This window comes from Thermobia domestica, chromosome 7, assembly GCF_964235325.1.
Source record: "Thermobia domestica chromosome 7, izTheDome1.hap1.1, whole genome shotgun sequence".
NCBI lineage: Eukaryota > Metazoa > Arthropoda > Insecta > Zygentoma > Lepismatidae > Thermobia > Thermobia domestica.
Window position 1 is genome coordinate 126030501 of NC_137460.1, and position 26837 is coordinate 126057337.

A 26837-nucleotide genomic window follows, 5' to 3' on the forward strand; every position below is an offset into this window, starting at 1 on the left:
AAGACGTGAAGTTCAAATCAATCAATGACATAGGCACCATTACCATAAATGGAAAATATGGACACCATCACCATACATATCCTAACGACAGAGGTTAAGAAGTTAGTTTTAACATGTTTTAAAGCATTACATTTCGTTCTTACAACATTTTGTTTTGATTTACCATTAATAGCTGAAATTCATTATTCTGCAACTCACAAAGCTGTTCACCTCAGTTTTGCAACGATGAACAACGAAAACAGACTTTTAAAGAGTGAATTGTGATATAGGGACAACTTTTTGTAAAATTACCTTTAGCTCTGACCCACATAGAAAATCTGGTTTTAAACATAGGAAAGATACGCAATTTATTTCCACATCAGTGCATGTGACAGATGACAAGAATTTTTAAACAACTAATGAAGTTTCAGAATAAGAAGATGAAGACTTGAATTATTGCATTGCCCCTGAACCTACCAAGGCACTGCTTTGCTTGGTTTACTTGTCGGCCATTTCTGGCTATATATGCAAATACAAATTCGATATCTAGTACATATGTTATAGTTATATTAGAATCTAGTAATATGAATATTGTTAACTAATGTGGATAATCTTATTGGCAGTTTTCTTGGAAAAGACAAGGCAAGGCGCCTACTTGTAGAAAGCTTTGAAGATGAAGCAGTTGAGTTGAATTTAGTTTAGCGTCCCGTTCAGCAGCGAGGCTATATGAGACGTGGACCTACTGATTAACGTGGAATCCGAATCACATGAGCTCCCGCCGGGAATCGAACCCGGTACGCTAACCGCTTAGCCACGAAGGAGTTCTGAAGATGAAGCAGTGGTATGAAAACAAAATGTAATATTAATAATTATTACATACTATTAATGACATTTTAAATACTATAGACACTTTTCATTGCCAATAACGAAAAAAGAAATGGAAATATTAAATCACTATTGGTCTAATGACATTATAATGACCATAAACGGAACCAGTAGCTATTTTCATAGACACCCGAAGAAAATTTTTTAGGAGGGCCATCTTCCTGGTTCCTATATTACATTTGGTATTTTTTATTTGTATAAAGAAACTCTTAAGAAATTTAATATATTTTCGTGAGCCAGGGGGGAACGTCCCCCTGCCCCCACTCGGGTGCCCATGGCCATTTTGGATTGTAAGACGGGCAGCTTTTTCTAACCATACAATAACTGTTGAATTTGGAATTGAGAGTGTGAATAACTTTACAGTTAATTTTAGTTTCACTGCAATGTCTAATTTAATAGATAATGTAGATTTTCGATCGTTTAACACAAAAAACTAAAACGCACGCTTAGAATACGTTTAAATATTCACGTCGTTATTTTATGCATTTTTTTTTTTGGGGGGGGGATTACTGTGTGTAACAACAAATTCTGAATTGGATGTATAGTTTGTTTCTTGAATCGGAGTGCAGTTCGTATATAAAGAATGCCGCCTTTAGCGTGTGGTATCTCGTGCCATAAATAAGTCATCATCCAAGGGATCTTGCGAAAAACACCCCAGATAGCTAAATTGCCAATCAGAACCCTTATTTTAAAAAAAGACAGTCACTTGACAACTCCACGTGGCCTCTTAGTTGCCACAGTTCCAAATACTGTTCTTTAAGTTAGTGCTCTATTCCCTGTTCCCAGGACCAACTTCGTTGTTCTTACATTGCTTAACATCTGTATCATATTAGTTCCCTGGCAATGCGCATACAGTGAAACATCCGTGTCCTGGCGGACAATTTTGGGTTTTTCTGTCTGTGCACGTATTTATTGTATTATACCAAGATACATCAAAATAAATGAACATTTTGGTGAGGAACAAACATGGGCGGCGATTAGGGGGGGGGCAAAGGGGGGCAGTTGCCCCCCCACTTTTTTGAAGTAACTTATTAATGTATATAGCTTCATTTGAAAATGTTAAGTTTTGTATGTATTACTGGTTCATAAAAAATGATGCCATATAATATTTCCCGTTGCGTGAGTACATATTGGTTGTCTTCTCGTGGAGTTAAGTAAGCTACAGGAATTGCCTTTTAATTGTAATTCAAAGCAATTAATATTGCAATTGTGTATTTCTTTAAATTTCGTAGCATATGCTTGTAGTATTTACTGTCTTTCATTTTCTAACAAGGTACATTCGCGAAGTGTACCCTCGGGATTCGTGTAAAATTGATTCAAATGCAAAGTTCTCCTCGTCACAATGTATATTGTACAAAGTTTAGGGGCCCATACTGGTATTTATGTACCTTCATATATCCAGAATTCAATCATATACTAGTATAACGCTCAGACATGAGATTGCTTTTAGTTTCTTTAGATGTAACTGGACATGAATGTGGGCATGTGCAAAACAAATTTGATCAAGTATTGCTTCTCTGACATGCTACCAACCCGAGCTGCCATCTTGGATTCAACTTTCGGTTTTTCAAAAGGGAATAGGTGCAAGTGAGACATCAAATTCATGTACAATTTTCTCGGAAACTCACTGATATAGAGGATTTTACTGTAGCTTGTACCGTTTGCAAGGTACTGCATGTTAAATCCTTCCAGGCATTTCGCGAATAGACATTGCAGAGTAATATCAGTTACACATATATTTTTATGTTGACAAATCAAAACAATTTCTAACTGGAAAAAATATTGTAGGTATTAACAAACTCCTTACAACATTGGTGTCATAAACTTATTACATTTCTGTGAGTGATTGTATTAGTTCCATGATATACTACAACAAAGAAGTATTGTATAACGGTCAAAATGCTTAATGTAAATTCAGATACGACCATATTTAGGTGAAGACCATTTCCGTATTGACGTCTGTTTTTGTATTATGTACGTTCAGAGAATATTTCGTCAATGATAAATCACGTAAAACATTACATATACACAGCGGGCCCTGCACAATTTTCTATTTGATTCAATATTCATGAAGTGCCTGGCATTTAACATGGAATAGCTACGATAAAACTCACTACATTAGTGAATTTCCGAGAAATTGTACATGAATTTGATGCATCACTTGCACCTATTCGCTTTTGAAAAACCGAAAATTGAATCCAAGATGGCAGCTCGGGTTGGTAACATGTGTCAGAGAAGCAGTACTTGATCAAATTTGTTTTGCGCATGCCCACGTTCATGTTCAATTACATCTAAGAAACTAAAAGCAATTTTGTGTCCGAGCGTTATACTAGTGTATGATTGAATTCCGGATATATGAAGGCTCATAAATTCGCAAATTACCAGTATGGGCCGCTAAAATTAGTACAATACACATTGTGGCGAGGAAAACTTTGTATTTGAATCAATTTTACACGAATCTTGAGGGGACACTTCGCGAATGTACCTTGTAAGAGTAATAACATATATGTAATGTCATGTATGGAATTATAAATTAAGTTGTTCATTAATCTCCAGTTTGAATATAACTTTTGCAAAACAAGCCTCATTATTCATTACTATAATTAATATTATCCTTTCTATTTACTTGTTTTGTAAATTTTTTTATTAAATAATGTGATCACACAATTTTCCAGACAGAATTTTAAGATGTTCATGAGTAAAGAATCAAATCTCTTCTTACACCTTCGTTGTTTAAGAGTACAAAGGGCTAGTATCTACTTCCGTTGCTTTTGTCAATTTATTTAATAAAATATGAAATACGATATATGGTATTTTAACCGAAGAAGATAGTATCCTATTAGTTATACAACTTTTCGTCAAACAAAATGTTAGAAACAACCAGATAAACTAAGATTGATATACAAATATTCAGATCATGCCTTGCCCCCCCCCCACTTTTAACGTCCAAATGCCGCCACTGGGAACAACATCACATATTATTAAGTATCCCTTCTCCTATATTCTATATAATCTTTTCCCCTATCCTCCCCTCCCCTCCCCTTCCCAGTCAATATATTGTCTTAGTGTGATACGCACGGAAACAAGGAATTTTGCACGAAGCTACACAGCAAGTAGAACACATAACGCTAGTTTCTTTGCGAACACCGTGTTTTGCACAGACACGACGGCACTTACGCATTGCAGTTCCTTTTTTCTTCTTGCTTGGTGGGACGTGGATCATTTTGTGAACTTTCAGACCTCCCTGCAGACGATTCGATGGATCCTTAGCTGGTGGTCTTCTTATCCTCTCTGGTGCGAGGTCGGTTGAAGTTACTGTAGAAGTAGATGCCGTTTCTGATTCCTCACACATGTCCTTCTGCTCAGCTTTAATTTCTTCAATCTGGCCTGTCATTTCCTCCACTAAATCCTGAATAAGGTCCTTTAGTTGATACCTTCTATTCTTGTATTTGGCAGACGTTATGGATTTCTTGAATAGAATGAAGCTATTTAGTATTGCCATTTGAAAAATTACAAATACAAATTTTTTGGTCCACCTGATTGTCTTCCGCGAACATGGATAGTATTTTAGAAGCTGATCAGCTTTATCTACACCTTTCATGTATTTGTTGTAGTCTCGCACTATTTCTGGTTTTACGGTTTTCTGTCTTTTCTGTCGTGGTTTCTCTATTTCAACCATGTTTGCTGTATGCGTAGTAGAAATCAGTTTGACTTCCCGCTTATCTTTGACTTCTGGTATCATCGATTCGCCGCCACTGTCATCATCTACACAGAGTTCATTTTTTACTTCTGAAAGTTTATCAACTGGAATCACCTCTTTCTTGCGTCGAGCAGCCATTGCAAATCAACTGATTACATTACTTCAACAATGAATCAGTCTGCCTACACACACACACACACAAAGTAAGACACTTAACGCTTACACATAAGTAAAAACATTTACGAAGTGTATTATGTACGCACAACCGACGTATGCTGTTTTGCAATGTTGCCAGACCCAACTAAATCTAACACAGTCTCAAAGCGTGAAAACACACCGACGCCAGGGAAAGGTTGGAATGTCGCCGGCGTGTTAACGCGCCGACGCCAGGAAAAGTGTTAGCCATAGTATTGGGAAGAAGGAACAGACAGAGCAGGCGTTAAGAGATTGCGGTCAAAAGAGGGATGGAGGGAAGAAGGAATACTGTTGTAGACTAATAGGAACTTGAAAGAAATTGGCCGACTGTACTTCTGTTGAGTAAACACACCATACTATGGCTATCTACCCAAGCAAATTTCTCAGTGAAGGGAAGATGCTGGAAAATGATTTAATAACGTCCTTTTGAGACTTGTTTACACGAACTAATGAGGAAAAGAAACTGTATTGACAATAAGCCTCAAGAGCGAGTGCAGAAATGAATGGAAGCTAAAGTAATATTCACAACTGATATAAATATAATCCAACAAAAGATATTGACAACAATAATACTAATAACAACTTGTGTGGTTCTCAGGTAACCTTCGTATAAACAAAGAAATATACTTAATAAGGTTCTAATGAGGCAGTTTCATGCCGTACACAGGCATTACACTTTTATATTCTTCTTTTTTCTTATTTTTTTTTTCTGAGAAAGTAAGTTACAAAAGAAACCAATTTACAAGGTCTAAGTAATATTGAATTTCTGTACTGATCACAGTGTAATGTGTTACATTAAGTTGTAGGAAACATCGGGTTCGATATTGGTATCTAGTTTCGGTTATTTTGACCGATAAACTAAAGAAAAAATGCACTTAAACTGATCTGTACGCTCTGAAATCATTGATCAAGGAACATGTATAGAAATGAATAGTATACGTAGTTTTCCAGGATACTGTACAGAGCTAGGGTTGCACTCGATATGAGACGAGACAGAATTCTTTTAATACAAACAAATACATTTTTCGAGACGAGACCTCACTGTCACGGATGCATTTTTTTTAGCGAGATACCTCTAGAAAATACTCTTTATTTCGTATGCCTCCTTCTACAGGATACTATTCTCTGTACATCAGTTGGCGTACTTTTTCAAAACGTAAAGAGTTGTAGAAAATAGCATTGTAATAAGTAGGTTAGATATTTTTATGTAAAAAAAAAGAAATCTTGTTAAGTGGGGATCCAGTTGTCAGTTCTGCAAGAGTTGCCTTTAGGCTTATAGCCTTAGTTGCATCATAACTCATTATATTGCACAATCATAGGAAAAAGTGCATCCTTTCTCTATTTTTCCTTTATAAATTTGGAAAGAATGAGTCAAATTCACCAGTTAGGCTATGGCTAACGGGGATCGTTTCCGATGCGTTACCCCCCCCCCCACAGCAAACGCGACCTAGGTGGCTACTCGGTAATTTTACTTTCGCCAGAGTTATAAATCATACTGTGAGCCAATCAGGGTTTCCAGGTCTATTTTTTATTTCCCGCTCCGGAAGAGCAGAATGAGAATAACCTGCTTCAGTTGGTTTGTTGTGAGAAGATATCAAGGTCTTGCTAAAATCACCTTACCTGGCAACACGCCTTTCCTTTTTCCTTCTTTTAGAAATCTTTTACTGATTTCGAAACAGCAGGCGGCCTATTGTTCCGAAACACACCAAATACACTGGAGCTGACGTATTATGAGCGTTTTATTGCTTTCGCGTTTGGGGCGCATTGTGATTAGCCACCCACGTTTAAATACATGGTCAGCGTATTCCAAGCGTACTCATGAGTCATCAAAATGCGTTGCGAACGCATCGAATAGCCGTTCACTAAAGGAGAAACTCGGTAAAGAAAAAGCTATTTATTTGTTCCACATTGATTGAAGAACGGTACGAGGCTATAAACTTTGCTTGCTGGAGAATACCCTAGTAGTAGATACTGTTCTATCTATTTTGGTTACAAGTAATAAAAGCTTCCCATCCGACCAAAATATTGCTTCTCCACAGCCACCTTTCTAATAAATTAAACTTGGTGTTGTCACTAGTATAATTAGAGAATTTGAACTCATTTTGGTTCCTTGGTTGGTTGAAATATAACGTCACATTTGAACAAACGATGTTATATGAGATAGAACCCACGGATTAAAACAGGATTGAAATCAATAAAATCGGGTTTGTATTTGAGGTAAATATCTTCATCGGGAATGAAATCCTTTGATGGCAAATAATTTGGGAACCAAAATTTGGAGAAGAAAATATTTCAGTTGCCTACTAAGCAACTTTACGCCTCTTTGATGCCAAGCAAAATTTGGTCAAAGCTGGATGTGTTCTGTAATTATCATTCAATATATACCGGGTGTTCGAAAATGATTGCACCCTTTTCGTTAATACGGAGATACCGTAGATGTCAGTGAAAAGGATTGCTATTAGTTACTTCAAATTTTGATTGGAGTCCCCGTTGTTCCCTAGACCACAATTTTCACAAGATGGCGCCCACACAGCAACAGAAGGTATTTTGTGCTATGCAATACGTAAACACAACGCCCATTATCACAATTCAACGTAAACTTTCGGCGACAGTTTGGAGTCGTTCCACCTGACAAGTACTCCACTAAGCGTTGGGACATGCAACTCATGGAGACAGGTTGCCAATGGAAACGCAAAAGCACTGACCGTCCTTCGCATTCAGACGAGACAGTGGATAGAGTTCGACAATCCTTCCGAAACCGCCCCACTTAGTCAGTTCGGAAAGCCGGCCGAGATCTCCAGACATGACACTACGATGCGGTTTTGTCAAAGACTGCATCTTAGTCCCACGATTACCTCGAGATGTGTCCTAACTGCGAGAGTGAATTACAGAAGCCTTTGCTGCCACTACAATAGATATGTTAATTTGAGTATGGAAGGAAATGGACTATGAACTAGACATTTACCGTTTCAAGAAGGGCGCTCATATTCAATCTTTTTAAGGTACGTAAAAAAAAAAACTTCGATATATTACTTTGCCTGTGGTATATAAAGGATTCTATCACATTAGGAAGCCCGAGAATACTTTTGATAAGAGTACATTCTATTTCGGACACCTGGTATATATATATATATACTCAGTTTTTATGATTTTGAAGAAGTTTGGTTTACCTAAATTCCTTTATATATATTTACCCTGTCTGTATGTCCATCTGTTCAGGAGAGAAAAAAAAAACTGCAGACTACTTGATGGAGCACCATTAATCTTGGACCAGGATGTAGAGGATCAAATCTGATTTATTGGCGAAATTGATATTCAAACCGGAAATAGTAGTAATCAACCATTTCCGGTTTTAACGTTCATCACTATAGAGCTAAAGACATTAATAAATAGCAATAAGTGGATTCCTGCAATCAAAGAAGCGTCCCAAGGATAAAATATAATTTTCATCCTTTATTCTCTACACTGAGAAAAAAAAAATGTAGGTGGCGTACTTAAAAAGATAGGTTACATGTGTAATTCCTGTAGTTTTTGGACTTAACGTACAGCAGACGTATAACTGAAAATGAATGTTTTATAATACTTTCTGTATAAGTGTTCCATCTATACGTACTTTCCGTATGAACCAATGTAGGCGGTCAGGATATTACATACAAATGGACGTATATAACATATAGCTGATGAAGGTAACATAAGTATATGCATGTGATATATGGAAAACTGTTAGATGTCAGACATCCTGCAACGGCATGATGTAACACCTAAGGGCAGTGCCTATGTAGCATACGGATAACGTATACTCCGTACTGATTTCTATAGTAAGCAAGAAGATACCGTATATTTGTACAATATACCGCTGTCCGGAGAACGGATTTTTCTCTGTGTAGTACAACAAAAAGTGATAAAAGTACACTGGAACTGCCGGTTTCAATATTGATTTATACGGAACAAAATTGGTAAGAGAATACGAGAAGCGATTTTTGCGGAATCGATTTAGTGTTCAAAGTGTAGGTACTGTTTTTTTTTTTGTTTTTTTTTTTTTAAATCTTAACCTTCTATTCAAACCAGAAAGTGAAAAGAATCAACCACTTCTGGTTTTAACGTTGGCCACTATAGAGTTAAAACAGCAATGGATAGTAAGAAGTGGTTTTCTGTGATCAATTAGGCGTCCCACGAATATATTCCATCTCCACTCTACCTATGCAGTAAATCTACTAAAATGAAAAGTAGTAGAAATCTACTACCACTCAGTGTTGGGCAAATTTCAATTGAATTAACAATTAACAATTAATCTGTAAATTTAATTGTTAATTGCAATTAACAATTGAAATAAGTAATGGTTAATTGTTAATTGCAGTTGGCCATTAATAAAGGAGAATCAATTGCAATTGATCAATCGATTGAAAGTAATTGCAGTGGAAAGTAATTGCAATTGAATTCTGTAATTCAATTGCAATTGAAATTAATTGCCAATTGATTCAATTGCAATTGATTTCCACAGCAATTACTTTCAATTGATTGATCAATTGCAATTGATTTCACTGATTAATTTTCAACACAGTAGTTCAGAGAGGGCGTGGGGCAATGAAAACTTTAGCCACGACCAATTGACTCACCACCCGTCGTGACCCACGACCCACCGTGACCCACTGTGACCCACCACCCACCATAAACCACTCTTACCCACTGTTACCCACAGACCCACCAAAACCCATTGTCATCAACTCTGACCCATGATTCACGCCCTCTTCTCTACTGACTAAAGAGTTTAAACTTGTAATAAAACAAGCCTATAAAATTATCACTCATCGGAGTTTGAATTTCTACGACCAATCGCTCAAGCACCGCTATATTACAATAACGGTGGATCTGACCTTTCTAATATAAATAAAATAAAGAGTTTGTTTGTGTCTGTCTGTCTATCTTTGTGCGGCCTGTGGACCAGACGAGTGGACAGAAATTTTTCAAAATTTGGTCACGGGTAGCTTGGTCTAGGCCCCAGATCAAGACTTTTTTTTTCAAATTTCGAACTAGGGGGTCTCAGGGGGGGCGTTTCCCGGGAAATGTAAAAGTAGTAGCAAATGACCAATATTAGTGTCGATTTCTTAGTTGTTGCGGTCGCTGAGATCAATGGTGAAACTCCGATCGCATTAACTTCCAAATTCACCCTATTCGGCTGCGGGCCGGGGGTCAACGGGGCGGGGGGGGGGGTGAGGGATACCGAAACGTAAAAGTAATCCAAAATGAATGGTATTAGTGTCAAATCCATAGGTTTCGCGGTCACTGAGGTCAATGGTGACACTACCATTAGCGATGACTTTCAAATTTATCCACCGTTGTATGTGGGCCTTGGGTCACCAGAGGGTGGAATTCCGAGACATGTAAAAATAATCGAAAATGACCGATATTAATGTCAAATCCACAGTTTTCGGGATCGCTGAGCTCAATGGTGAAACTGAAGACCGCGTTTACTTTCATATTTAGCCCCCGTCAGCTAAGAAAGGGGGGCATTATAAAGGGGATCACGAGACATGTAAAAGTAATCCACAATGATCGATGTCAAATCCGTAGTTTTCGTGGTGGCTGAGATCAATGGTGATACTTTCATTAGCGATGATTTTCAAATTTAGCCACCATTGTATACGGGCCGGGAGTCAGGGGGTGGGGAATTGCGAGACATGTGAAAATAATGGAAAGTGACCGATGTTAGTGTCAAATCCATAGTTTTCGCTGTCGCTGAGATGAATGGTGATACTTCCACAGGCGTTGACTTCCAAATACAGCCCCCATCGGCTGTGGGCCAGAGGCATTGTTTTTTTCAAAATTGGAACCAGAGGATTATAGGGACTTTTACCGGCATATGTAAAAAGTAGTAGAAAATGGCAGATGTTAGTGTCACATTCATAGTTTTCGCGGTATTGATTGAGGGTTGGTGGGGGCCAGAGGAGATTTTTTCACAATACAAACCAAGGGGGTCTGAGGTGGGGTTCACCGGGACATGTAAAAGTAGTAGAATTTGTGTCGAATCCATATTTATTGGGGTTGCTCAGACGTATACTGACACCCCCGATAGTGTTTACGTTCAAATTCAGCCCCCATCGGCCTTCCCAATGAAAACACATGTACGTTGTTGGATATATTCACACAAAATATATCCAATTTTAGAAATGTTTTTTAATTGTTCTACCCTTGTTCAGTTTGTTTACATTGATATTTTATCTGATCCGTGCGAAGAACGGGCATAACAGCTAGTACGAAATGGTAAAGTGTTTGTTATGGAACAAATTACAATGAATTCAATTATATAAATAATAATTATAATTATAATTAATTATTTCCTTGTTGAACTATAGATACTTTTCAGTGGAAAACTGAATAAAATTTAAAAGTCCCAAATCAACGTAAAGTAGACCAACGTAAAGGAAAAATGTATAAAATTTTCCATATAATTAAGCTTACAAACTTAAATGGAAATTTAGCTTAATTAGATGGAAATTTTGTGTCGTTTTGTGCGCCTTTTTCCTCGTTTTCTGCGTCACCGGAAATGGGTCAATGTTATCCTACAAATATGGCGGAACAAGTTAATGCTGTTCCGTCAGGAACGATTTCGAGGTCGTTTCGTTCACATCATCTTGTGCGTGTTTTCTACCGTTTTGTAAGCCTATTTTCACGTTTTGTGAATCAATGGTAGTGGGTCAAAATGGACATTCAATGTGGGAAGAAAAATGATCCACTCTCCCACCAGTATCGAATTTCAGGGTCACTTTTTCGCAATTTTTAGTGCATGTTTTTACCGTTTCTGCGCATATTTTCACGTTTTGTAGGCCAACGAAAGTGGGTCAAAGACGACCTACAAATACGGCAGAAAAAGACATATTCATTCCACTTTTAAGGACCATTTTGATCCTCTCCCACTGATGCACAAAACGACACAAATCATGCATAAAAAATGTGAAGGAAACGACCTCGACATTCGATGGTGACGGAACAGCATTGTTATTCCGCTATACTTGTAGGCCATTTTGACCCATTTTCTTTGTCGCACTAAAGTGGAAATAGGAGCACGAAAAGTACAAAGCAGGCACTATATGATGCGAAAGAAACGACCTCCAAATTCGATAGTGGCGGAACAATGGCTCTATTTCCTCACACATTGATGGACCATATTGACGCATTTCTGGTGATGCTCAAAATGTGGAAGTAGGCGAACAGAACGGTACAAAATACACACTAAACGATGCGAAAGAACCAACCCCGAAATTCGATAGTGGCGGAACAGTGAGCCATTTAACTCCCACTTTAAAGGCCTGTTTAACTCACTTCCGGTGACGCACAAAACAAGGAAGTAGGCACAGAAAACTTTTTTAAAAAAATAGACACTAAACGATGCGAAAGAAACGACCTAGAAATTCGATAGTGTCGGAACAGTGGGTCATTTTGGTCACACTTTGGAGGCCCATTTTGACACACTTCTGGTGACGCGCAAAACGTGGAAATAAGGGCACGAAACGGCACGAAACATTCACTAGTCGATGCGAAAGGAAGGACCACGAAATTTGGTAGTGGCGGAGCAGTGGGTCATTTTCGTCCCACATTCGAGGCCCATTTTGACCGTCTTCCAGTGACGCACAAAACGTCGAAATACGCGCACAAAAGGGTACGCGATGTGAAATTAACGACCTCGAAATTCGATAGTGGCGGAACAGTGGGTCATATTCGTCCCAACTTGGAAGCCCATTTTGACCCACTTCTGGTGACGCACAAAACAACACGAAACAACACGAAAATTCAGTAGTCGATGCAAAAGGAAGGACATCGAAATTCGGTAGTGGCGGAGCAGTGGTCATTTTCGTCCCACATTCGAGGCCCATTTTGACCGTCTTCCAGTGACGCACAAAACGTCGAAATAGGTGCACAAAAGGGTACGCGATGTGAAATTAACGACCTCGAAATTCGATAGTAGCGGAACTCTTGTTCATTTTCGTCCCATCTTGGAAGCCCATTTTAACCCAGTTCCGGTGACGCACAAAACGTGGAAACAAGGGCACGAAACATTCACTAGTCGATGCGAAAGGAAGAACCTCAAAATTCGGTAGTGGCGGAGCAGTGGGTTAATTTCGTCCCACCCTTGAGGCCCGTTTTGACCGTCTTCCAGTGACGCACAAAACGTCGAAATAAACGCACAAAAGTGTACGCGATGTGAAATTAACGACCTCGAGATTCAATAGTGGCGGAACTCTTGGTCATTTTTGTCCCACCTTGGGGACTCATTTTAACCCACTTCCCATGACGCACAAAACAGAAGTAGACGCACAAAACGGCACAAAACGATATGAAGGAAGCGACCTCGAAATTCATTGGTGGCGGAAGAGCAATAATTTGTTCCGCCATATATGTAGGCCCATTTTGACCCATTTCCGGTGATGCACAAAATGTGGGAATAGGCGCACAAAGCGACACAAAACACGCACAAAAGATGCAAAACAAAGTACCTCGAAATTCGTTGGTGGTGGAACAAGTTAATGACGCCATGAGCACTAATATAAGTATATACTGTAGTTCTTACCAGGGGGCGCGGTGGGTCAGTGGTAGAGCGTTCACCTCCGGTGCTTGAGGTCCCTGGTTCGATCCCAGCTCGCGCAGTTTGGACTTTATGGTGGACAAACACCGTGCTCATGGATTTTCTCGGAATTCTTCCGTTTCCTCCCACTTTCTTCATTTCATTCATTTCCCATCATCACCGTCTCCTTTAGCCTAACCGGCATAAGCGTGGGACGTAAAACTAAAGATTTCATATAATTTTTTTTGTAGTTCTTACCATCAATGCTGAGAACTGCATGGTCCAATTTTTTAGCCAAAGTAGAAGCCCAACCGGAATAGTGATGTCAACCGGCCCGGCTCGGTTCAACTGAGCGTACAGCTTGAGCTGGCTTGGTTGGGATTACCCATCGACTGGGTTCAATTGAGCCAATAGCTTGAACCGGCTCGGTAAAGACGAGTTATCGACTCGGCTCGATTGGAGCCAATTGCTCGAACCAGCTCCGTTGAAACGAGTCCATAGGCTGGGTTCGAGTCAGCTTAACTGAGCCAATGGCTCGAACCGGCTCGGTTGGGGTATGCAATCAACTCGGTTCGGTTCGGCTCGTGTGAGTCATCGGGTCGAGCTGGCTCGGTTGGATGAGCTGTTGGCTCGGCTCACTTCTCGGTTCGGCTCGATAAGTGAATGAGCTGTGAGCTAGCCGCTTGAGTCGTTGACAACCCTAAACCCGGGCCGAACAGTTTTAAACATGTTTGGCTGGAGTCCCATAACTTCTAACAATTTTTGGCTCGAGTCCGAATACTTGCTCCTCCTGAACTCAAACCAAGAACCTCGTGACCGATGTCCTTGCCTCCTGAAGATTTCTTGACTACCGAGATCGACAGTCAACTAAGTTTTAGTATTCCGATACAAACCGCCTATATTCCATGTTTATACAGGTACACGGTGTTATAATAATAATTAGTTATAGTAGTAGTAGTAGTATCATTGATAATTATATTGTCTATGTAGGATACTTGAAGATAGTAGTACTTGGAACTACACAAAGGATTTAGCTCGAATTGGCTCGACTCGACTGGAAACTCGATCCGAATTCGAGTCGAGTTGGGGGAATTTTTCGAGATGTCTGCTTCGAGTCGAGTCGAGTTTTAAAGAAAACTCGCTCGAACTCGCTCGTGTTCATTCCTATTGTATGCATGACGGGCATATAGAGTTCTTTCGAGGGGGTAGAACCATAAACATAATATATTTCAAAAATACTTAGTTTCACGGCTTTCTTCCCAGGGGGGAAAGCGATGATAGGTATCCAGCATTTCTTATAAGTACCTTATTTGAACAAGTGGACAATACAATATACACACATCTTCTTATCTTCAGTTTTAATTGCTGATTTCAATTGCAATTAACAATTGAATGTTTCAATTACACCCTTTGCAATTGACAATTAACAATTAAAAGTTTCAATTGCCTGGTGACCAATTAACAATTAACATTTGACGAAAATTTAATTGCAAATTTTATGATTGAATTCAATTGCAATTGAAATTAATTGTCAATTACAAATTGAAATCAATTGCAATTGAAATCAATTGCAATTGATTTTCAGAGCAATTACTTTCAATTGATTGATCAATTGCAATTGATTTCAATTGATTTTGCCCAACACTGCTACCACTTCTGCTTTCAATACTGAAAAAATATCACATCATACAAAGCAAACTCTTTCAATTGCTGTACACATCACACTGCTACTTGCTTTAAAAATGAAATAAAAGACGAAAAACAGAGAAAAGAGTACAGTTCAAATTATCAGAAGTAGTGTAATCCGAATTACTGGAGCTTCATTGTATTTTACAGTTGTACTCACAGCAGTCCTTTATAATTATTATATTTTTAAATTTTATCTGACAAATTAGAAAAAAAATGCTGGTGCGACCGGTCCCCGGTTCGAGTCACGGTGGAGCCACTAGGACGAAAAAGTGTAAAAGGTTTTTGAAGCCAGCCATCCTGAGTGAGGTTTTCATGGGCTTTCGTCATTCAGATCAGGCAAATGCCTGGATGGTACCTAACATGCAAGTCCCAGTCCGCTTTCTCCCTTCCCCAAGCCTTTCTTCCTTCCTTTTCATCCAATAGTGTGATTGCAGAGAGACGTCATCCCTCATACGTGACGAGTTAAGATCGCCTTAGATGCCGAAAGCCCAGAAATCTTAATCCTAAAAATCTACATTTATTTACAATGACGTACACAGAATATCACCAAGGAGGCGGTTTTAAGTTCATGTCATTTCAAGATTTCTGTACACATATTTTAATATGTTTTAATCCCTTTGAACATGATATTCTAGAAATTTATATATATATATATATATATATATATATATATATATATATATATATATATATATATATATATATATATATATATATATATATATATATATATATATATATATATTTCAATATCACGTTCAAAGGGGTTAAAACAAAACTCTCTCTTTGCGTACGCCACCGTTTATTTTACACATTTGTAAATTAGTATACATTATCACGGAAAAGTATTCATTATTACTTATTAGTAGTCATTTGCATTCCTTATTTAGATTTTCTTCCAGCAGAAGTCGATTGGCTTAGCAAAAAGAATTAGACTGGTGATCAAAGAGCTCTATGCTATGGCAAATTGGCAATAGCTATGGCTTCCTTTATTGTTCTGTTCCAAAATAATAACTAGCGTAATAAGCCAAAACAATAAAGGAAACCATAGCTACCTTACGGGGAAGGAATAGTCTCAATAGAGACAATGGGTTTTAACTCAGCCCTATGTGGTCAGCCATTTTCAGGGATTCAACAAAGCTATTTATCGTAGCCACAACAAAAGCCAATCAGGAGCCAGCATCATAGTTCTGTCTGTAAATAGTCACTGTATATCAGGGCCGGGGCGAGGGGGGGTCGAGCCGTGCCACCGCCCAGGGCGGCACGTCTAGTGGGCGGCAAAATTTGAAAAACAAAAGAATACTATTAAAATATAAGGCTTCATAATAGTCCCACATGGAAAAATAAAATTGTGTTCCCTGAGAATGTAATTAAACTTACTTCACTCACATTCAGGAAAATATTCACTCAGGAAATTCAGAGCATTCTCCCTCATTTCCAATTATCAAATTACTAGCCATAGGTATTTTGTTCAAGATTTCCCTTGCAGCGGCGTAGATAAGATTTTCAGCTAGGATGGATAAGATTGTCAAGTGTCTCATATTTTTCTATTCAGCAATATTCTAACGCTCCACTCCAAGTACGCAAAAGGTACACTCTCACTTGAGACCAGTGTTGCCAGATCTACTGATTTTGCAGGAGATCTCCTGCTTTTTCTACGTTCTACTGATTTACTGCGAAAGTAAACGAAAAGTGAACAATCTCCTGTTTTTTCGTTACTTCAAGAAGTTGAAGATTATTAATATTGAATCTTCAATGTTTCCTCTCATAAAAAGATGAAATTTCTCTGTTATAATACACAAAGCTCTGTAGAGCATATAGTTATAGAGCTTTACTGTATATAATATGAATGCAAAGAATACAACTGTACGTCATCTTCTATAAGATTCGTCTATATTCTGAGTTTCTGTAAGATTTACAAGTAAGTGTTGTTTAGATTGGGACTTGGGTTGGAAGAGTGTCTTAGATCATTTCTCCGCGATCGTCAGCAAGAAATCGTCTTACGCTACGATCACGTGTGACTGTACCATATAGCTACGTTATCGCTACCTGCATGAAAAGACATTTTCCCACTCCATTTGGCTCTTTCATTACGTTTTACTTCACACATACGTGTGTAGCAAATAATATTAATATAAATCGGGACTTTCCTTTTTATTTGTTCAACGTAGTTCATCGGAAATGAATTCTGGATTGCTTGTTTTGACTACCGCCCCCTTAATAATGGCAAAGTTTACTGCCCCCCCCTTGATTTACATTCAAACTCCACCACTATGTGTCTACTGCTTTCTCCTGTTTTTTATCTTCGAATCTCCTGCTTTTCCAATTGATTGATCTGGCAACACTGCTTGAGACAGCCGTTCTAACCTACAGCACCTAGAGACATTTAGGTTCTAGCAGCGAGTTTTTAACCAATTTACAAATTGTTCATTATCGTATCTTATCAACAATATATATATATATATATATATATATATATATATATATATATATATATATATAAAAGAGAACGTACAAAATCCTTTGTCCGCTCATCACGCTAATACGGCTGAACCAATTTCTTTCATTTTTGGGGGGTTATTAGGATTTGGACCCTAGATGGTTTTTATCATATCACTTTAATTTTTAATTACCAGTGTCTTGAGATAATTGACCATTCAAGTGTCCATAACGTACAAATCCTTTGTTATTAGTTCATCATAGGTAAAAATAAACGTATTTATATGCAACCCGCATGACCGTGTCACTCGGCGGGTTAACATAAATGACAGGCGATATACAGCGGAAAATAGCTTGAATCTTCTGTTTAAAATTTTTTAATTGATTTGCTTATTTTTACAGACACTTTTACAATATGCCAGCACCGGGATGACCGCAGCGAAGCGGGGCGGGTTAACATAAATGACAGGCGATATAATGTTAAGATTTACTGCAATCTTCTATGGTTTTTATCATATCACTTGAAAGCGAAAAAGTAAAAATTATCTAAGTAACAAAGTTTATTGCGTTCCGGGGTGACCGCAGCGAAGCGGGGTGAACGCTGCTAGTATATATATATATATATATATATATATATATATATATATATATATATATATATATTATATTATATTATATTATATTATATTATATAAAATGGTTTTTATATTTAAGCAATACAAGCTTGACAGCGTCATGGCCGAACACATTAAAAGAGCCATGGGAGGATAAAATAAATACCACCATTAGTAAGGAAAATATGTCCAAAAAAAAAAAAAAAATCCAATTGTAAGTAAGTAAATTGAAAGTAAAATACTGCTTTTGTTGAAAGCTGCAACATATTATACTATAATGCTAGACTGTATACCAAATATTTCTGGTACAGAGCAAAGGATCGTTCGTTTTGTACAAATTACATACAGTAATGGAGAATGGCTTGGAAAAATTTGCGAACACTTTCTTGTTTTCCTATCAATAAAAGACATCACTGGTCTAGAACTGCCAGAAGTAATAATTAAACAGCTAAAAGAAATGAACTTCTATCGAAGATATGAAGGGCCAAAGATGTGACAATAGTTCCAATATGAAAAACAAAAATAAATTCCCAAGTCTTCTATGTTCCTTTACTAAACTTTGTCGTTAACGATGCGGTCACAACATCTCAGTCCACTGTTTCATTTCTTTTTTGTATAGTTAAAAAAAGTTTGACTTTTTTCTGCGTCAGTTCAACGTTGGGCCATACTGAAGGAACATATTAGCAGCGTCACTTTAAAACCATTCAGCACCACAAGATGGGAGAGCCGAGTTGATGCTCTGACTCCACTTAGATATCAAATAGAGGTTTATGATACATTACTTTAAATAAGTAACGACAATAGAATAGATAGGACAATCGCCCATGATGCTCTGTGTTTAGCAAACCAGCTGCGTGGCTTTACTTACCTTTGCTCACTCGTTATCTGGTATGACTTTTCACTCCACATAAACATAGTAAACAAAAATATCCATGTGTTGGATGCAGTCGGGTTTCTTCAAAATATATCTAAGTAGTTTGAGAGGAGCAGAAATTATGCAAAGTTCAACTTTACCTAGTTGATGCGATGGAGTTGGCATCAGCATTAGATATGGATGACACACGGATAGGTAATGCAGTGCAAGCTCGAAGTCGAAAGAAGAGACGATTTCAGTACGAGCCAGAGGATGAAGCTATTGAAGATCCACATAAAATACAAGATCGATTTTTATTACAAACTTCTAGACATGATTGTGTTAGCTTTAAGAAAAAGGTTTGAGCAAATTAAACATCACTGTGAGTATTTCGATTTTCTTTACGATATAAGTAATCTGAACGATATGCCACCTGAACTTTTGTCTGACAAGTGCCTGCATTTTAATACGCGAAGAATTGAAAGATATTAACTCCAGTGATTTGAAAGACAAACTGAAACTATTAACCGCTATAATTAAGCCTAAAAGTTCACCAAAAGAGACTAAAATGAATTAAGAAATATGACTTTGCTCCTATGTTAGTATTGCAGTTATGATTTTGTTTACCTTACCAGTAACCGTGGCAAGTTGAGAAAGAAATTTTTCGAAACTTATTCTAAGCTTATTAAAAACTATCTACGTTCTTCCATATCTCAAACACGTTTAAGTGGTCTAGTGATAATATCAATGGAATATTAAAAAGCTGAAACATCGGACTACGTGAATGTGATAAAGGAATTTGCTCATACCAAAACAAGAATAGTTTTTTCAATTAAAGTATGTTAAATTTGTGTATTTCTATTGTGTTTTACTACATAATAAGCCTTAAGCTAATTACTTACTTTTGCCGTAATATTTGATTCACTATATTATCTTTTTGCTCCATGCTATATGGGAAACACCTTTTGATATAAAATAAGCTTAAAAGTTAAAATTCTTAGTCGGACTAAAGCATATATATTTAAAAAAATCTGTATGCTCTGTTGTATATCACGTACAGCGAAATCGAGCATGTGACATGTATGGAGTCGTTTAAATATTACGTAAGCATTCGAGAGAGGTAGTTCAATTTTTTGTTTAATTTTCCTTTTCATATATGTTTTTAAATATGGTATCTTACTTTTCTTAATACCTGAACGTCTTCTGTCAAAATAGGGTTTGCGGATTAAAGGGGCGCCATTTGAAAGTACTGCCCAGGACGGCAAAACTGCTAGCGCCGGCTCTGCTATATATACATGCTCCCGTCTCGAAACTCTTCATTATAATCCCTGAAGATGAATGCGATACCTGCATTCGAAATGTCGGATGTTAGTACCTTCACCTGGCTGATAAACCGAGAAGAATTATTAAAATCACGTCGCCAAGAAAAATTCAATTCTTTGTTTCGAATAAATTATATCTTGCGACTTCTTCAACTGATGTTTGTTCTACATGCCACGTAAAATTATTATTTAAATACTTAACAACTTAAATACAAATTATTCTGAATTCCTCCTGTTCTACTCATTTTTAAATCTTATGCTGTAATTTTACTTGGAACTTTTAAGAATAAATTTCTGGCTGTTACTCAGTGAAAAATGAATTTTGTACTAGTGTTAGTTTGTTTCAAATTTTAACAAAGAATATAATTATCACTGGTGTGCCTAGAATTTCATCAAGGGCAGGGTCATGCACTTGAATTCATACTTTTTCAGGACAGGCGTGATTTACATGTATATATTAATTTACTAAATATATATTTTCCAGTAGATCTTGCTTAAGAGGTGTTAACCCCTAACCTCCCCTTGTGTACGCCACTGCTCGATCTCATTGGTACAGTTCATGGAATTGGATTTCATACTCAAATGTATCGGGGAGAAAATGTATTTGTTAAGATCAACTATCGACCAAATATTTACCATTCGACAAATATTCGTAAAGAAGTGGGAATATAATATCCCGGTACATCAACTATTTATTGATTTTAGAAAGGTCTACGACTCGGTTAGGAGAGAAACATTATACAACGTTGTTACAGAACTTGGAATACCAAGAAAGCTAAGTTAATTAGATTAATTAAGATATGTTTAAATGAATCATAAAGTAAAGTCCGGGTAGGAAAATTTTTGTCCACGAGCTTTCACGTCGAGAATGACCTGAAACAAGGAGATGCGTTGTGGCCATTATTATTTAACTTTGTCCTGGAATACGCTATAAGGAAAATCAAAGATAGCAACTAGGGTCTAGAGCTGAAGGGTGTTCACCAGGTTATGGCGTATGCTGATGATGTAAATTTAATAGGGGATGATAGGAGAACAATAGAAAGAAATGCAGAGATATTAAACACTTGCAGGGACATGGATTTAGAATAGAAGTAAATGCAGAGAAAACTAAATACATGGAAGTGCGTCGGGATCGTAATACGGCAAATTATGGATGCGTTAAAATATTATATACAGTAAACCCTCGTTAACACGAATTCCAAGGGACTGAAAAATCAGGAGTTCGTGTTATAAAAATTCGTGTTAACCGGGGACCCAAATTTTATTATTCGAATACATTTTCTCCATACATACGCACTACAGTACACAGACTATACATACCACTACAGTATATTATGTATGTCATAGAAAACACTAGAGATGGTATCAAGACGAGACTGAGTAGTCTCGGTCTCGTTTCGGTTCCAAATTCGAGACGAGACCAAGACTATTCTCCGTCTTGATACCATCCACAGAATTGTATCGAGAGAAGACAGAATTTCCATCTCGTCTCGATTTCGAAAAGCACGGCTCAGTTTCAAATTCGAGTTAAGATCGAGATCGAAACTAGTTTCGGTCTCGGTACCGTCCTCTGAAAAGTGAAAACACTACAGTAAGCTTATTATCCTTCTTCGAAAATTAAAAAAAAAAAAAAAAGTTTCCACGCAGAAAATCCAGGTTAAGTTATAAAATTGATAACTCCGGTTGCAGGTTGGGTACCGCTAGTAACGGAAAGGTATTTATGACTGCTGTCACCAGTTTGGAGTTACAGGAGAGAGAAGAGGTTTTGCCTCGAGCTGTCGTCAGCAGCTCGTCTGCCAAGCACCTGCATGTTCAGCGCTTGACGGAGGACAGAATCAACACCTCATAAGGGAGGATAGATACCTGTTTCTGGTTTTACTCTTATTTACAAGGCAATTTTCGTCTGTATAAATATTGTATGACAAAAACTGATCTGGAGTGAAATCTGAAATAAGAAAAATGATCTAAAAAAAACAAAGGATTGAAAATTCGTGTTAAATTAAAACCTTTACTGACTCAAGGGACTAAAAATTAGTTCGTAATTCGTGCTAACCGAAATTCGTGTTAACCGATAAAACTTCCTATAAGATAACGTACAGCGATGGCGGGACCGAAATTTTGTTCGTCCTAACCGAGTGTTCGGCTTAAGCGAGTTCGTTTTAACGAGGTTATACTGTAATACTTTTGATAAAGTGGATAGTTTCAAGTGTCTAGGATCAATATTAACAGACGAAAATCATATTCACGAAGAAATTAAATGTCGAATAAAAGCAGGAATTCGTATTATTATTCGGTTCAAAGTCTCTTGTCGTCGCGAATTCTGTCGAGGAATTTGAAGCTTAAAATATATAAAACGATAATCATGCCTGTTGTTCTGTATGGTTACAAAACATGGTCGCTTACTCTAAGGAGAGAACATAGACTGAAAATATTTGAGAATAAGATCCTGAGACGAATATTCGGACCCAAGAGGAATGGGAATGGGGAATGGCTGAAACTACATAATTTATATAGTTTACCCAACATTGTTTGGGTCAGCAAGTCTAGGAGGCCTAGGTGGGCAGGTCATGTACCTTGAATGGAAGAAAGTAGAAACATTTTCAAAGTCTTGACTGGAAGACCAATCGGAAAACGACCATTAGGAAGACCTAGGCGCAGATGGAAGGACAATATTAAGATGGATCTCGCAGAGATAGGAATACAAAGTAGAAACTGGATCCAGTTAGCTAAGGATAGAAGACAGTGGAGAGCTTTTATGAACGCGGCATTGAACCTCCAGGTTCCATAGGCCACAGAGTTAGTTAATGTCAATTCTATGAGAAACAGCAACGAAACAGCACCATCCACTTACGAACGCTGGATAGTGAAAGAACACGAGGAAAAGTTATTGCAGTAATCGAAAAATACTTAGATGGGCAAAGTTGGAGTCCTACACCATGTACTATACCAAATGAAGAGCAACCTATCAGTGACACAGATATTTTGGGTTCCTCGCAACAGATGACCTACCATCAGCTCGGAACCTAGCGCTCATGAACCATACATAAAGCACCAATATTTCTAGCCTAAAAGAAAGTTCAATAGTACGAGATATATTAATATTTATGTAATACTATAAGGAAGAGGCAGTGAAAAACAGCCTATGAAATGAAGACGGCATTTTAGTAGGAGATAGAATGATTAGGTGTACGGTTTGCAGATGACATGGCGCTTGTTGAGGAATCTGAAAAGAAAATCAGTAACATGTTAGAAAACTTGAGGAAGGGCTGTGAAGAATATGGGATGAAAGTAAATGCTAGAAAGACAACAGCCATGGTGATTGGATCGAAGCGGTTGGTGTCAAATATAGAAGTACGAAGAGAGAAAATAGGAAAGGTGACTAGTTTTTGATACCTGGATAGTATTATTAATGATGATATGAACTGCGAGAGTGAAATAAAAGCAAGAATAGGAACGGCGAAATAAGGATTTAGAGGGAAGAAAAGACTATATTATGGGACCTTGATCAAGAGTTGAGAAAAATACTCATAAAATGCTCCTTGTGAAATATTGTACTGTATGGGTCAGAAACATGGACATTACGCAAAAATGATTAAAACTACTGCAAGCTTTCAAAATGTAAGTGTGGAGAAGAATAAAGAGATGTAGCTGGGTCGAGCAGAAAGCATATGAGAGGGTCTTAGAAATAATGAGGGAGAAAAGAATTATTTTCTATATTAATGAGAAAAGGAAGAGAAACTGGTTGGAACATTGAATAAGAAGGAACTGCATCATGAGGGTATGGTGCAAGAAAGAGAGGGAGAGGGCGAATGAGATTAATGGACGATATCAAAACAGAGAAATTGCACGTGAAGACGAAGGGGTTAGCGTAAGACCGTGGGGTATGGAAGTTTTTAACTTGCGGCAAGTGATCTGCCAATAATTGCACAATACCTATGATGATGATGAGTATAGATATCTACAGTATATCTCACATTTTTTCTTGGCCTCAAGGATTGTATTACTAAAATTATAAATGTTTTTATGACTCGCGAAGCATGTTATACATAAGAACATAATTGAAATATGTAATGATTTGAGGGTTTAGAACATAAAAAAAAATACTCTATGAGTATTCTATTTCGTTTTCATACAGTAAGTCTCATTTCGACTTATTATAAAAATACCTTAACATCACTAAGCCCATTAGTTAGTGGCCATTAATACATACAGTAACAAAACACATCGTCATTCATTTCATTATTGAAAATTAAGTTAGATAAGTTTATACATTTAGAAGGAACTGACACAATAACAGTTAATTATTTTAGTAGGCTATTCTAATCTGTTGTTCAGACTCTCGCCGTGTGTTTCCATATTTACACGATTTTATACAAGTCTTCTCGATTGCCTATTTAGGTAAACTTATAAAATCGCAAATTACAGCAACAGAGAAATCAAGTAGCCCTCCCCGCTGGTCTAGTGGCTAGCGAGTGATCTTTGGTGCACGTGGTCCCCAATTAGATTCCCTGAGGAAGAATACAAAAAAAAAAAAAAAAAAAAAATTCACTTTCATCAATCATCCGTTTTCTTGAGTCCGTATAACCGTAGGACGTTAAAGTAAAAAAAAAAATATTTCATTTACGAATCAGATGATACATATCAGCGGCAAATATGTGGTAGATCACCTATTGTGAGAATGCCATGGTATACACTTGTAACCTAATTCAACCCCTGGTCTGGTATGTATTTCTCCTCTAGGTTATAATTTAACTCCTGATGAGCAATGGTGTAAATTTTCAGAAGTAACAATAACAGCTGGAACATCGAGTAGACTTCTTAAAATTTGTCAATTTATTCCAAGCAAATTCGAAGCAGTGATGCAGGGACTGAAAGAGTTTATTCTAATAACGCTCAGTGGACATATAATAGAAGGAGCAAAATATAATTTCAAACATATGTCTTGCGAAAAATATGCAATACAAGGAAATTATTTTGTCAGCGGTACTATTCTATTCTTGTAACCATTATAGCTTGAACATCAGGATCAGATTTTTGACTAGGCGAACTTCATAGCACAAAAAAAAAAAAAAACTTGTGAACTATTTTATTAATTGACAGTTTATCACGGGGTGGTTGTGTGGCGGTCGAGCGAGTGGACCTTTTGGCCATAAATTGCCTAGGAGCCAGGGGCGGATCCAGGCGGAGGGGGCGATCGAACTTTCTTATTTTATATTTATATATATATATATAAAACCCATCCCAAAGTTTGGAGCCCTTAAAAGTACCAGTATGGCAACCCACCGCCCCCCACCCCTCACAGAAGTCGGTCCTGGATCCGCCCCTGCTAGGAGCACAAGATACCTAAATCTACCATTGTTGAACATCGTCAGCAGTTACAAGGTAAGTTGTTTTCTAAATTATACGTACATAAAACAGTTCGGCTTTTCAAAATATAAAGTCCTGATTTTCTCAAAGAATGTATGCTATTAGATTATTTTGGTATGGTAATCCTACACGCATTATATTTGAAGTCTACAACAGTTCGGGAGTTTCCCGAAAATATATCTTCGTTACAAGCCTGTCATTGTAATTGAAGCTTGTACTACTACTACTACTACTACTACTACTACTACTACTACTACTACTACTACTACTACTACTACTACTACTACTACTACTAATAATAATAATAATAATAATAATAATAATAATAATAATAATAATAGAATAATTTTCTAACTATTCCATGTGTTGCTATTGGAAGCTTTTCGGGTCAGCAAGCATATCTCAAAAAGAAAAGTTCGTCTAAAGAAAATTTTATCCTTTTTACATTGTGTATATTTTTTCAAAGTCTCTTCGCGGAACATAGTTTGAGAACCTTTGCTCTAAATTATCAAATAATAGGCTAATATAAAGATTTCCGCAGAACATTTTAATAACTTGAGCTCTGAAAGTTCACATATAAATGCGAGATTTCATTTCGAAATACAAAGTAAAACCCAATCTAGTCATTTTAAACAAAGGAAAAATATATGTAATTGAGTATTAACTTCCGCTTCCGGCATGTTTCCAGAAGCAGTTTCGAGGTGCGCTCCAATACAAGCTTCTTGAACTTGTCATTGGCGATTTGAACGCAGCAGGCGAAAAGGAAAAGTTTGTAAACAAAAACATACACAAGACACTTACCTCGCCTTAGTCCTGTCTTTACCGAGTATGACAGATCACTAAATTCTATGTTCACTGCTCGAGAAGGTGGTAACTTAGCACAAGATGCCGAGAGAAGCAACTCATCCTTCTTATTTGCATGGTTAATGTTCAACCTTAATTCGGCCCGTTTGTTCCGCGTTTCCTGAATCTGTACACACAATGAACTTTCACCATCACTCGCTGCCATTGTAAAACAACTACTGATACTGGTTGGAAACACTAAGAAGGTTACCATAATCAGGTGTTCTACACGAGAGACATCTTGTGGGCTGAAGGCAAACTAAAAGTTGTAACCTTGGTAACCACGAAACATTTTTTTTCTTTCTTTCTAATTTAATTTCTAATTTCGCTTTTCTTCGGTTCTCAACTTGTTACTTAAAAAAAATCTCGCCACACGTTGATCACGCGTTGT

At 37.4% G+C, this 26837-nt stretch overlaps 1 protein-coding gene across 1 annotated transcript in view; it reads right to left on the bottom strand.

Annotated features, from left to right (window-relative positions):
• Positions 1-26630, bottom strand: part of LOC145690393 (ATP-binding cassette sub-family G member 4-like) — a 229305-nt gene extending 202675 nt beyond the window's left edge. Inside the window, exon 1 of the mRNA XM_081765232.1 lies at positions 26405-26630. Coding sequence (XP_081621358.1) covers positions 26405-26612 — 208 coding nt within the window. The 5' untranslated portion in view covers positions 26613-26630. The remainder of the gene's footprint in view (positions 1-26404) is intronic.
• Positions 26631-26837: the final 207 nt, after the last annotated feature.